A 14,850-nucleotide genomic window follows, 5' to 3' on the forward strand; every position below is an offset into this window, starting at 1 on the left:
CCCATACAGTCCCCCAACAAATCCCGGTATTCTTCAGCTACAGTATCCTGACTCATTGTTCATAGGGATTTTAAAGAATTTCATTTCTCTTTTTATTTTTTTAAGGATGACATGCAGTTTCCTGACAGGCTGGTTTTAATAAGGTTGAAATCTTTGTTGTTGCCAAATCAGAGAGGAATATAACATCTTTAAGTCATTAGGCGGGAATGGGGTAATCACTCAGAGGGTGCGCTTCAAAGGTTATTGGTTTTTACAGTGTGTTCACCAGTCCGCAGTTGTATGAAAAATAACCAAGGCATTGATTCTGCCTCAGCTCAGGGGATGTTACAACGGGCGCAGGGTTTGCACGTGAGACATTAGGACCTGTGGGGTACTAATGAGGCAAGGCGAAAACGTGGTAGTGAGACACAGGAGTGATCCATCTCCCAAACCTTTGCCCAAAAGACTACAAAGACTTGACTGTAACAACGGCAAGATTTAACCCCTTCTGAGGCTTGATGAATGAGCCTGCCCTGCACTTTGTAATGAAGGGATCAACTCAGCCTTGCCATAAGTGAATAGGACTCAGCTTTCTTCGGTGCTTTGTTGGAGGGCTGGATGTGGCACCCATGGACAGCAGGGTAAACCAGCAGAATTACTCCTGCTTACACGGCCTTATGTGAGAAGCCAGCCTTAGGACCTAGTGATACCCCTTACACCAAAGGAGCACATGCCCATTGCTATAAACGTACAATACTCTCAAACTTTATTGCCTATAGCAACTCTCCTACCTATACTGCTTTTCCAAACCTCTCAGATGCTGCAGTTACAGAGTTAAAATTTACAGCAGAAGGGAATAAAGAGGGCTAAATGCAGAAAAGAGGGGCAGGGGCTGCAAAGGAGAAGGTACCTGCAGCCTCTTGGCTACCCTATGGCAAAGCAAACCTCCTGTTGGGTTTATTCAGTTTGGGGCAAAGCTTTATATCGACTCTTGTTTTAGTCCAACCCCCCTGCAACTTCATATTTGCACCAATGGCCCCGGTGCTAAATTTCCAAGCAGCCAGTACTTTCTCCTACTATTTTGCTTCCCTTCTTTTACTTGTTTCGTTCTCCTTTTTGCTGCGTGGTCTCCCCCCTCTTGGCGCTCCTGCCTGGCTGCAGCTAGCCAGACACATGCCAGCCAAGTGTCCTGGAGGACTAAAGCCCTTGCTCACTGCCCTGTGTCCTTTCAAAGCTGTCTTCTCTTCAAGTGTCCTTTCCTTCTCCCTCCTCCCCCACACGCTCCCTTCCAAAGATAAAACGGTGACAGCCGCAGCCTTAACACAGTGCAGGATGGCTGGAATAAATAGACTGCTATCAACAGTGACGCACCACCCTTGGCTTTGGCGTGTGTCACAGGTTCAAAGGTGCCTGCTTCAAGGGTGGATATCATTCCCCATTGATCTCTGGCACAGCCGAGGCATTTGATCAAGGCCGGATCAGAGCCAGAGGGTCTTTTCAGGTGCAAATGTGGTTTCCATTAGAGTCTCGTCTAAAGTGCGCCCTTATCATCAGTAGCCGTCCGCTGAGATATTCAAGATGTAGCTGTTGAGACCATCGCACTGCCTGTCTCCAGGCATCGAAGGTTGATCCTTCTGTCCTGGGATGCAGCATTGCTTTCTCAGAATGAAAGCCTAGATTAGCGCAGTAGCAAAAATGGGCCTGGATATGGGATCCTAATAACAGAGAATGGATAAAAGCAGCACTCCAACCCAATTCAACAAAATGCATAATGGTGAATACCTGAATACTGTCAACCAGGAGATTGCTTGTGTGCTTGTAGATAAGACTGGGAACAGCATTCTCTGTGCTTTGCAGGATTGACTCCTTGGGCTTCAAGAATAGAGGCGGCAAAGCTGAGTGTCAAGAGTTAAGCCGTGTAACACATGGACAATCGTTGGGTAGATATTTGATCTCCCACAGGGGTTATCTGCTGCTCCCCAACATAAAAAATAAAATAAAAACTGTAGTATACTGTATTAATTAGAATCATTCCCAGGATTCAATCCTGCATAGACTAAAAGACATGGATAAGACTAGGCATGCTCGGGCATCTTTGTGCAACTATTTGCCTCCATTTATAGATTCAGATACTGCTGGATAGGAAGGCCAGAAGAGACCATTAGGTCTGATCTCCCTTATAGCACACAACATTTTGCCCAGTTGCTCCTGGATTGAGCCCAGTAAACTGTGTGAAACTATAACATGTCTTTCAGGGTTGATGTGGAGACTTTAACAGATGGAGAATCTGCCATGTCCTTTGGTAGCTGGCTAATCATTCTCAGTGTTAAAAATGGGTGTATTTTTTCTCATTTAAATTCTTCTGGCTTTAACTTCCAGCCACTGATGCTTGCAATGGCTTTTTCCACTAGATGAAAGAACCTTTTAAAACCCAATGCTGTCTCCCCATTAGGCTATTACATTTCTAACTCAATTATCATACAGCATGTAGCTGAGCCCCCAGACCCAAACCATATTGGCATTTGCCTCTTGACTAATAACATTTGGTGACATGAAGACATCTGATTAGAATCCAGAGAAACTGCCTTTTTTCCAGGAAAGGGACATTATTAGTCATCTCAGATCTGAAAAAGCCACCAGGAAAATAATGTGATCAGTTCTTTCCACATCTGTTTGCTTTAAACAACAAAAAAGCACAATTATGGTGAAATTTGTTTTGAAAATAAATAGGAAGCACATGGTGAGTATTGTTTAAAAAAAAAACCCAACAACAGCAGAAGATCAACCTCAAATCACAAATGCAAACCAGGCGTTATTACATGGAGCATTTACCTAGAAACAACATTGCGATTTACCGGCTCGTTATGTTTTTAATTGCAAAATGCATTTTTCAGGCTCAGTCTAAGTTGACAGGTCATCTGCATGAGCCCTCTGTGTCAGCTAGTATAAACAAAAGTGCTAGGCTTGTACATATTTTTTTAGGTTAGTTAATAATAATCATCATGTATTTACATAGCCGCTTTCATCCAGAAGTGTCTCAAATGACTTTGTAAAAGGCGTGTGCAAGAAAGACTTTACCCTTCAGGGAATGTCAGCCATTGTGGGGGTAAAGCATGGTAGACATTTACCTGCATGGTTAGCAGATATTCACTCCTACAGGCCTTTTTTAAACAGGTTGGCCACTGACCTCAGAGAAAGCTCTTGGAAAGGGAAAGCTTCCTTCATTGCACTCTTAGGTATAAAGAGATGAAAATACTAACTCTGCTTGAAACTTGAAAGGGGTATAAAGTAGGAGGAATTCATGAAGGGTGCATGCACACATGCAAATAACCTGGGACAATTCTCCTGGGTTTTTTTTCCTGGTATAAAACCTTACTTGGAGACACCAAAACAGGCATTCAAATGCTGAACCCTTGAAGTGCAGAGATCAGACAGCGCTGATGCTATGCAGCTAATGGGCTCCTGTTCACATATCTTAGCATGCTTTGCAGGCTCCCTCAGTCTGCCTGGTGGCTGATGGCAGCAGTGCATAGGTTAGCCTGGTTGGTTGACCCAGGGTTAGCCTGTGTCTCCCTGTACCACAGTGTGGGATTGTGAAGTTGGCATGTTCTGTTCCCTGCTTGGCTGGAATAGTAGGGCCCAGTCTGAGCTACGCGCTGGCCACGTCTATGCAAGACGCCGACTGTGCAGTTGTTACTGCAAGGTCGTTTCATACTTGCATACCCAATTACTAACTGACTGGCATTGCTGAATTGGCATTACTATGCAGAAACCATCTCCACATGGCTTCCCAGTGACCCTAACTAAGCTACTGCACAGTACTGCTGCAGGGTTCGTGCCCTGCGATGTTACTGCGCAATAGTAATGAGCTATTGCGCAGTAAGCATCTCATGTAGACATAGCCACCATCTCTTGGGGAGGGTTTTCAAGGAATATAGGCACCCAAAGATACAGATAGATGCTGAGTAGCATCTTCTAAAGCCTCTTAAATAATTGAGGCCCCTTTACTTCTATGTTTCAGTTTCTCTGGATAACGAAATGGCCCATGTTTGTAAAGTGCTTTGCGCTCTATGGATAAAAAGCACTACACATAAGGGTATTCTTATCAGGTGGGTATTCTTATCAGGTTTTCAATCTTATATCCCTTCTAAAAGATACCCTCACCCCCAGCTCTCATCATGAGCAGCACTGAGGCCAGTTCTTTTAAGGCCCTCAGATATATAATTCTCATTGTTTTCACCAAAAACAAGCCAGCCTAAAAGCAAAGCTGTTGCCTCTGTCTTGCTATTCTTATAGATTTTGATGCTGGGATAAGATAATGCAAAGGCACTAGGGGCTCATCTACCCGTCACCCTATGGTGACATTGTTACTGCCTTATGCTTTAGTACTTCCTTTTGGACTGGCACAGTAACCACCTCTACTGCGCTGTGCACAGTTATTTTTAGCCCCTACTTTGCCATAGTGGTGCACTAAAACGGGAGAGTGTGCCACTATGGCAAAGTAGCTACTGGTGACATGTAGGGGCATGTAATCGCTATGTCACTATAGCACATTGTTACGGCAACATAGCACAACGTGTAGCCATGGCCCATGTGTTGCTGTTCATAAGGACAAGATAAGCCTTAAAAAAAATTAAAAGACAAAATAATTGCAGTTTTCTTCCTCCTCAGAAAGATAAAGCCCAAACAGAACCGATCCTCCAAATGGAGGAGTAATAGCATATTGTGTTATTTGGTGTCATGTCCCTGGTTTTCACTCCGAGCCCATTCCCAGTTTCAGCAGGCTGCTTCAATACATCCTGAACTTTAAGCACAGGAGTAAGTCAGTGGGTCTGTTCATGTATTTAGTCTAAGGCATGTGACTGAGGATCCTTTCCTGAGACAGTTTTATGAGTTTGAATGGGGATTGGACAACGACTGACAAACACAACGATTTGGAAATGGCCTTATTATCTGATCAAAAGTACAAGCTTGCAAATGTGATACCACAGGTCATTTAGCTAAAAGTAGCCAGGAGTTTTCCAGATTTGTGTAATGACTCCAGAAGTGGAAGAGCAAAACAGAAGTTCAAACAAAGCTGGTTGCAAGTCAGAGAGCATGTTTTATTAAAGACACTTTATCACAGAACAAAGAGTCCAGCATGGAACAATCCTGCCTTGGCAGGAGGTTGTATTAGATGATCTGAGAGGTATTTTTCATTTCTAATATCTGTGATTTATTATTTAGTGTTCTTAATGTGCAGTTTAGAGCCTGCTCAAAGTGAAGCCAATGGAAAGGTTCCCAGGAAAAGCCCCGGCATGATAAAGCAGACAACTGAGTGCTTATACTCCTAGAGAAGAACAGGGGCGGTGCAAGTGTACATGCACCGTTCTGCCAATATGCGATAGCAATGAAACAGTTTCCCAGCATGATAAAGCAGACAATTGAGTGCTTATACTCCTAGAGAACAGGGGCGGTGCAAGTGTACATGCACCATTCTGCCAATATGCGATAGCAATGAAACAGTTAGAGACAATATGTTCTAGGGATAACAGACAAATGCTTGTGCTAATAAAGTGCTTACTATGTATTCACAAATAATATTAATAAGCTTGTGCCCAGACCTGGACACAGACATGGGCGAACCTGCCTGGAGCCCGGACAGAAAGGGCTCCATTTTTTTTTCATTTTTTTCAAAAATGAAAAAAAAAATTACAATTGCAAAATGACAAAATTAATGCTGCACATATACAGGGCTGGCAGTGTATCAGTTGAGAACAACCTATTTAAAGACATCAATACCACAGATATGATTTGCAACAAAAACTATCATTATCTCTGGCGAAGTGGGGTCCGCTACTAAAAGTTCTCCTGGAGTCGCCAGGAGTCTAGGTCCGGCACTGCTTGTGCCTATTAATACTCAATATTTTTAAATAATTATTTTACCCGTAAAAAAGAATATTATCTTCATCTTAACATACACATTTTAAAAGAGCTGCAGTGACTAATGGTATATGTACACTGATATCATTTATATTAGTTCTGGATACCAATGTACACTACACTGGGATCCAAAGTGGACAGACGCAGCTCTCTAGGTGTATCTCCATGCAGTAGGAACTATTAAAATTCCCCCGCTTTGGGTGGCAGCAGAGCAGGGAACAGCCTTGGGACTCTCTTGGGATGGAAGCAGACAGACATCACTTGCATTGACTTTGTCCTTTATTTTTCCCAGGGTATTTGATACTGAATTTGTACACGTTCCAGGACTGTTGAAATTGATGTCATCCGTCTGCTCCTGGGTTATAGCATCCAAAGGCTGGTTACAATGTGTGTTGCAATTAAACAAAAATGTTCAAGAGAAGGCCCTGATTGCCAGCAACCCCCCACCCATCCAGTTTTTAGAAACATCCCACCCAAATATTTGAGTAGAAAATGGAAAATTTAAGCCCCAAAATGAAAATGTTGATTAGAAATGCTGCCGGGCCAACTTGTGGGAGCTGTAGATCGGGTGACTCATGTCCCCATTCTCCTTTGTGGTCCCCCAGCTGGACTGCGTCTGTCTTGATGTGTGGAGAGAGCAGATTATGGCACATCATGGAAGATGTGGTCTGGCTACTAGACCAAGCCCTGGCAAGAGAACGAGGACAGAAAGCATTCAATCTACACCCCCATAAGATCATTTTAAATTGATTTATTCTGTTTTTATCTGAAAGGATTTTGGTGGCTGATTTTTTTTTTTCTTGGCAAGTTGAAATTTTTCCACGGGGAAGAACCTAACTTCTGACCCTCTAAAGTGAGAAGCCTAAGTCCAGTTTTCAAAAAAAAAAACCCCAAAAACAAAAAACAAAACCAAAAACAAAACAATTTAGGACTAGTTTTTCAAAGGTGAATAAAAATGAAGAAAGTCATCTAGGGATATTTTTGATAGGCATGGAAGCACATTTTTAAAGGCACAGGTAGCACCTAAATATCTTTAAAAATCCAGGTCTCCAGTATTTAGGAACCCAAGTCCCTGATATTTAGCTCCTATGTGCTTTACTGTACTCACATCTAAAAATGTGATCTAGACACTTTAGTAAAGTTTCCCTTTGGGCTGTGATTTTCTGAGAGAACGAAAGGCCCCCCAACCATTGACATTTAAATGAGCTCCTAACTACCGCTTAGGGGGCTTAACATCCAGCCTAAGTTTTGATTTTAAAATGATTGATTGGCCTATCAATTTTTGTCTTGTTTAATAAAAATAGGTATATATTGAAGAATAACAACTGTGCCATTGACATGTCTGCACTAGCTGTTAGAACTGTTATTCTCAGTACATATTAGACATTTAAACACTAAGGCTACCCACAGTTATTCTGAAGGGGATAATGATTTATAAGACATATAAGCTTTCATTCTTCAGGACATAAGCCAACAACAAGCAGCCTGCATTTGGGAAGGTGCTTTCTCTGGGGTCAAGTTACTAGAGAATTCTCCATAATGGGGGTTTTACGTCTTTCTGTGGCTCGTCCACGACCGGTTGCTGTCAGAGACACGCTACCGTTTAGACAGACGTTTTGTCTGAACTCACAAGACAGCTCCCACATCCTTAATTTGTAACCAGCACGTCTTGTCCATAGGAACGCCTTGCTTTAATTCCTTATACGTTAGTGAAGTTTAATTCTAACTAACAATAATACGCGAGATAAAAACACGGAGTAATAAAGCAAATGTAATACCAAACAAAAAATGTTACCCAAAAGAGCTGCAGATTAGTATAAGGAGTGGAAATGGAATTAAAAGGAAGTATCACAAAACCCATGAAATGTCATATGTGATGAACTGGCTTATCAAAGGTATTGCTATTGATTGACTCGTGCGGCTGTTGACTGCTCGTTGGTGTTTTCCATTGCCATCTACTGGGTGAAGTCAGACCTTCCCTTTCATATACAGAATTGATGGAGATATACTCTAGATGTTTATAGCATCCAGAGGAGACTTGTGTAGAGCTTCATACTAGTATTTCTAGCTTCCGCTTGTTATTGCTCATTCAGAAGACATTTGCACATTTGCATCTTGTGCCACTGAATCGTATTCTCCTGCCTAAAACCTCAGTTACCCGATGACTTTTTTATCTGCAATTTTCTGCAGTCACAGACATTTCTCCAAATCAAGTCAGTGTGGCAGATGGTGTAAATCAATATGTCTCTATTTCAAAATAGCTATGTGGATTTGTATCCACTGGGAATCTGGCCACAGCTTATTATGTTGTCTGCATTTGGGGAGCATTTTTTTGCTACATCATGTTTAAAAAAATCTCTTCTTCCTTCTTCAGAAGTTCTATTTCTATGAGATATACATCTGTGTGTGTATGTATATAGACACACACACACACACACGCGCACATATATATATATATATGCATACATTATATATATTTGTATACATAAATGCACGTATATTTATATATTTGTATACTTGCACGCATGTTTATATAAGAGGACTGCACTGGCTGTTGGCCTCTCCAGGGGTTGTCTTGCTCCTTTGCAAATGGAAAAAAAAATTCAGCTAGTCTGTGCAACTGTTGGCACACCCATTGCATTGTCATTCTTCACCGTGCTTGCCGAAAGACTGTCCTGTTTTTAAGATAAAAAAGATACCATTCACATCCCATAGTTTGCAATGCTTGACCAAAGCTGTAGCATGGCCTATGAGGAAAGGCTGGAAGAATTTCAATTATTCACTCTGGAGAAGAGTAGACTGAGGTGGGGATTTGACGCCAATCTTGAGATACAGAAAGGGTTGTTATAAAGAGGATGGTGATCAAACCTTTCATTGTCCACATGGTGCAGGTTATAAAATGATGATCTTAAATTGCAAGAAGAGAGATCTAGGTTGGATCTTAAGACAATTTGAATTATAAAGGTGATTAAGTACTGAAATACATTACTGAGAGATGTTGTGGCATCTCCATCACTGGATGTGTTTAAGTTCATATTACACCAACACTTGGTTGAGATGCTTTATGCAGAGATGATCCTTCCCTGAGCAGAGGGGTTGGACTAGCTGGCTTCTTGAGGTCTCTTACAGCGCTACTTTTCTGTGATTTTAGGATGGCTTCTTGACTGTTGGACATTGAGAGCATGTCTGTTCCTATGGAAAGTTGCCTGGGATGGGGCTTGCAACCTGAGACCCCAAACTTAGTTCTGAATGGGACTTCTTACTTTAGGTTTCATTGGGCATGTCTACACATTCATTAACACGTTTTTGCTGCTGCACATTAAATTTAGTACCTCTAATATAAGGTACTACCTAAAGGTGCTTTAGGTTGCCCTAATGCACACTAGCTAAAGCAAATGCCTTTTTAGTGATGCTTTATGTGTAGTAAACTAATTCTACTGTGCATCAGCATATTAGCACTGTTTTTGACATGACTCTTTAATACACAGTAGACTAGGCCATTGCGCATTAGAGTCCACATATAGTCATGCCCATTGGGACCAGAATTAGATCCTAAAAACACATCATAAATAAACTCTAACATAAAAGTTGAATGATATCTCAGTCATGTAACTCTTGGCCCAGATCCAGAGCCACGTACATTGTCATAGCTCTATCGACTGTATTTCAGACTGTTTTGATTGAAAATACCTTGTATCCAGTTGAATTGAAGCTCACATCTCTAAGATTGCAGCCATAAATGAGAGTAAATGAGTAGAGACAAGGCTTCCAGGTTCTCTTTCCATCTCTTTCATGATCTCACTGGATTCTCTTAGGTAAGTGGCATCAATGCATGCCTCAGTTTCCCCCAGCAGCAACCAAAGACCATATTATCCCTCTGCAAAGGAGGTGGTGAGGTATTTACCATGTTGAGCTCTTCAGGGGAAATAATTATATCGGGGCTAGATGTTATTCTTGTTATTGGTACTAATTTAGGAAGATGCTGGCTCAGTAATACCTGGACAGGGAAAACAAACATCATATAATTTTCTCCCTTTGTCTTTCTTTTTAGCACGACCACATTACCTTCCTACATCAGGATCACCAATGGTTACATCACAGTCAAGCCCCCCATTTGGATTTCAAACCGACTGGATCAGAGACCACGTTCAGATCTCCCCTCTCACCATCAACCCAAAAGCTCAGCGCCAGGCAGTGTGTTGGTGCCATCACTAACTGCTTCTTTCTGTGTAGCAATAGCTTCTTTCCTCCTGAGTCTACTGAGGCCTTCCTGACGCACCTCATTTCATGTGCAATAGCCAGAGGAGAGAACAGAGATAATGTATGACCCAACGGGAGGCTTCTTCAAGAGCAGTTTCAACCTGGACTTTCTAACTGAAGGGAAATGGTTGTGCCTCTAGCTGGTATTGTTGCTTTCCCAGATACGTTTTAAAACTCTAAAGCTTTATGGTAACACTGACTTACATCTTCTTTTTGTAGAAGGATCTTTATTTCCCATAGTGCTATGGGGCTTTGTAAAATATATGTGTTCATATAAAAAAAAAAAAAGAAAGAAGTGTATTTATTCGACTGGTAAACTTATTGTTGTTTTATATGTTAATACCATCCCTATTAAACAGTAGCAATGGTGAAATGGATAAATTAATATTTGCTATATCTGTCGTTGAACTGACACTCTGCAAAAGTCAGCATTGAGCCCCAAAGAATGTGTTTTAGTCATTTCAGTTTTACAGCCACCCTCTCATAGGCCAATTGAGGCTGATCCTTTTTATTTTATCTTTTATTTCAAACTGTTTACTGTAATTTAAATACACCTGAGACAAATCCTGCTTTCTGTGGGTTATCTCCACGAGGAAAAAGGTGTGTTCTTAACTTAAGCTGGGTAACATGAGGTAAAATATTAGTGAAGGAGACATAGAGCACGACTACACGTGCCTATTTAAGGCGCTTTAGCCTGATTTAAAGTGCATTAAGGGTGCAGGTCTATATGTGTGTGCCCTTAATGCACCTTAAAAATGGTGATTTTAGGCTATTCTTGCCTAAATTTGATACCTCAAAAGGAGGTATCAAATTGATGTGCAAATAGTTCAAGTGCCTTAACACATATGTAGACATATTAAGGTGCATTAACACTGTGTATTTCGAGTGACTTGGGACTAACTTTAGTAGTTATAAAGCAAATGGTGATCAAACCTTTCATTGTCCTAACTTTAGTCCCAAATCAGTTCCAACACAGTGCTAGTGCACCTTAGTGCATGCATGTGTACATGCCTAAACTGCCTTAATGTGCATTAGGCAAATGTGCATTAAGTTTAGGCATGTGTAAACGCACATGTAGCCACGCCCACAGGGGGTTGCCACACGTTAACAATTCAAGATAAATCTTTAACTCACCCTTTTATTTCATACAGAAACAACAAACTGCCTTGTCTCCGGTGTGACTAATTAGCAGTGCCTGGTAACAAACCTGGGGTAAGAACACACTGACTGAAGATGTGCCTTTTAAGTCTAGGGTACCCCTATAGAGTTGGTATCAGCTCTTATAGACATGGTGTATCAGCCTAACTCTATTTCTGATTTTCCTCAGTGCAGATAAAAGCAGGGTCTGACCTAGCTACAGGCTGTACCTGTTTAATCACATGCTGGTCTACAGAACTTGTTGCATCTGGCCATCATTTAGACAGTGTAGGCTGGGCAGGTTGGATGCAGAAGCAGCTTAAAGTTCAGTTTTGTAATGCCATGCTCCTACTGCTGTGATGTATATGACTGGTCCCTCCGTGTTGAATCATGACCTAATCTAAAACCCACTCAGATTTATTAAAAGACTCCTATTGACTTCACTAAACTTTGGATTGGGCCCTTTGGTCAAGAAGACATACAGAAAGATTCTCAAGAGGTGGAAATCAGAGCATTTCTATTTATTTAATACAGCTGTGCCAAGTTATACCCACTAAAAATCTCACTCACTGGCCAAATGGCTAGTTTTGAGTTTGAAAGTGATATACAGGGAAAAGAGATGAAGCATGAAACTTCACCTCAATCTAGTCCTCAGTGGGCTAAATGCACGATAGACTAACTCTCCTGTGCATTAGTGCGGCAGGCAAAAAACGTGCTAATGCGCAGTAGAATTAGTCTGGAATTAGTCCTGTGATAACAGGTACCAAACTTAATGTGCTGTAATTATGGTGCATTAATGAATGTGTACATGTGCCCAATGAGAACCAGTCTGCTTGCTACTCTCCGGAAACTAGTTACAGAGAATTGTGAACACCACCCATAATTTAAAAGGCAGCACGTTTAGTAGAGCGAGTTGATTTTTGTTCATCAATGCTTTTTTTTGGTGGAAATGAAAATTGTGGAATATATTCAATTTGATTGGAAGGTTTTGTTGTTGCAAAGAAAATCAGAAATGGAAAACAATAAAAAGATCAATCAAGCAATGCCATTGCTTTACAGCAGGCAGACTGAATTTGTAAACAGGAGATTTTTTTTTTTTTAAAGAAGCTAAAATAATTTCAATTTTGGGTTTTCGCTCAAGTTTTCCACAGGAAATTTAATAGCCATTCACTCTATATTTAGCCTTCCAGGATTGGAAGGGGCACTTTGCACAGGAATCTGTAAGCAAATTGTATGGGGAATCATACTAACAAAATTAGGTGGTTGTTCATTTGTTCCATCCCCATCACAATTAACGGAAGAAAACACAGCAGGTTAAAGAATAGTCAGGGTGTAAAAGGCAAATGCCTTTATTTGGAGCCCGCTCCACAAAGCTAGGATGCTCCAGGTTGTGCATGACTTTTCTGTTTCATATCCCATCACATCCCAGGTAAAGATCAACCCTTTGGTGCAATGTCAAGGCAATAAATGATAGAGGGAGGTTTTTTTTTTCTGAATCGACTATATAGGCTTTGCTTCCTTTCAGATAGAAGGATGCTAAGATTCATTTTAGGTGCATGGTAGGGAAGTGAGGGGGTACATTGCTTAGTGAGCTAGATCTGTTTTTCCAGGGATGGTACAAAAGCCTACAACTTGAAATGGAAAACATTGAGCTTTGCCCCCAGTGAGAGCTTCAAGCACGTCTCATGCATACTTTTACATTGTATATTTTGGCTTGCGGAAGGTTAGAGATGTTGGTTTTGGAAGGAAGCCATTCACCTTGCATGATATTTATTGCACTGGGTCGCATATTGGAAACATGTTTTAGCATCTTTAGTTTCAGCTTTATTTGAGCTCTTACGCTGTAAGAGACTTCATTTGAGTATAACAGCTTAGAAACCCTTCATCTTCAATATAAACTTGCCTAGGAGAGGGTTCTACTGCAGCAGACAGTGACCTGGATCTTTTAACTGAGAGCTTTGAACTCATTTCCGAATAAATGACCTCATACTCAATGACCCCATACCACAGGTAACATGCAGGTTTTCTTGAGATGATGGTATATGACACAGAACAAAGCCCGGGATTATTACCATTGAAATATGGCAGCATCTAGAGATGAGACGCCTGTTTTGCTCTGTACAGCACAGTTAGAGATAATCCCTGCCTCCGAGAAATTAAAACCAAATAGGCAAGACAGAGGTAGAGGGGGAACAAGAGATGCAGTAGCCTGTCTTGCATTATACAGTCGGATGTTAGTGGGGGGCTCAAGAAAGAACCTGCCTCTCCTGACTTTATTCAATAAAGCACAATTATTTCCTACTTTGACCTCTACGTGAGGGTATATATAGATATCTAGATCTAGATATCTCTATATATAGTAATTTATTGGTTGTCAAAATATTGCGCACACACAGTCAAATTGGAAGTTCACTGTAGTAGCAAGAAAAGATCTCTGAGCCGCTGTTCCAAAAGCAACATATATATATAAGCCATCTGCCCTGCTATGCACAATCTTATGAAATCTCTGTAACAAGTTTCTCCTCTGGAAACATAATATTAGCAAAGGATTTAGTGCAGATGTAGCTGCTTTAAGGCTTTCTAGCAGCCAGAAATGGGGAAGGGCCAATACTGTATAATCAATGAGTTTTCCACGGACCCTAACTGAGGCACCTCTACATCAACAGCTTTAACACAGTTCTCTAATCGGGTAATATTCCCTTTATGCCACAGTCCACAGATATCTTTCCAACTAACTGCTTTCAATCAAGTGTTTGTAAAACAGAGCAGCAAATACATAAGGGACTATAAAATAAGACCCCACTGTACTGGACTCTAGACAATATGGAATACATAGTAATTAACTGTGCTAACCCAGTACTAATAAAAATACACTGGATAGCACAAAACTGTGCTTCTGAAAGTCCTGTATTCAAGTGGGCCATGTTAATGTCATGATTATTTTCTGCATTTGTTTGGAGAGCGTCTATAAAATTCAGATGCATGCTGTGTGCATTATAAGAAGAGTCATGCACTACCAGCTGCACTGGACTTTTATTTTCCTTTTGGGTTTTGAGCTTTTAAGGTTTGGATTTTTAGGCATCCCACAGCAACCACAAGAGATAAAATTGAGATTTTTTTTTTCCTTAGCAAAAGCTGAGAGTTATGTGTAATCACATGACTCCAGGAGTTGACGCTTTAAGAAAAACAGCCACTACCACAAGAGCCGCAGTAAAATTGCAACTGTTGGCTGCACTGTTTACCTGGGGGAAAACCCCACAGATATTTCATGAAATTGCTTCTAACGAGGACCATGATTTTGGTATTGTTAGATCCAACTTTGAAAACTCATGTGATTCAGTCTCACAGCAGAACTCTAAGCTAAAATCAATCCTAATAGAGTTGATCCTCTATCTAATGCAGTAAACTCATGCTAGTTAACTATCAAGACTGCGAGGAAAAAAAAATGCAGCATTGCAAACAAAAGAGTCTATTCGAACTCTTTTGTGTCCGTGCTTTGCTTGCCACTGTTCACCTACAGACCTTATCCTGAAGTGTGTTGCCATCTGGAGA

The 14,850-nt window shown here is 41.0% G+C and overlaps 1 protein-coding gene across 1 annotated transcript in view; it reads left to right on the forward strand.

The window, feature by feature from the left end:
* The window catches only part of TRABD2B (TraB domain containing 2B), a 398,368-nt gene extending 387,552 nt beyond the window's left edge, over positions 1-10,816 (forward strand). Inside the window, exon 7 of the mRNA XM_006015748.3 lies at positions 9,953-10,816. Coding sequence (XP_006015810.1) covers positions 9,953-10,175 — 223 coding nt within the window. The 3' untranslated portion in view covers positions 10,176-10,816. The remainder of the gene's footprint in view (positions 1-9,952) is intronic.
* The last annotated feature ends 4,034 nt before the right edge of the window (positions 10,817-14,850 follow it).

Source organism: Alligator sinensis, unplaced genomic scaffold (genome assembly GCF_000455745.1).
Source record: "Alligator sinensis unplaced genomic scaffold, ASM45574v1 scaffold781_1, whole genome shotgun sequence".
Classification (NCBI taxonomy): domain Eukaryota; kingdom Metazoa; phylum Chordata; order Crocodylia; family Alligatoridae; genus Alligator; species Alligator sinensis.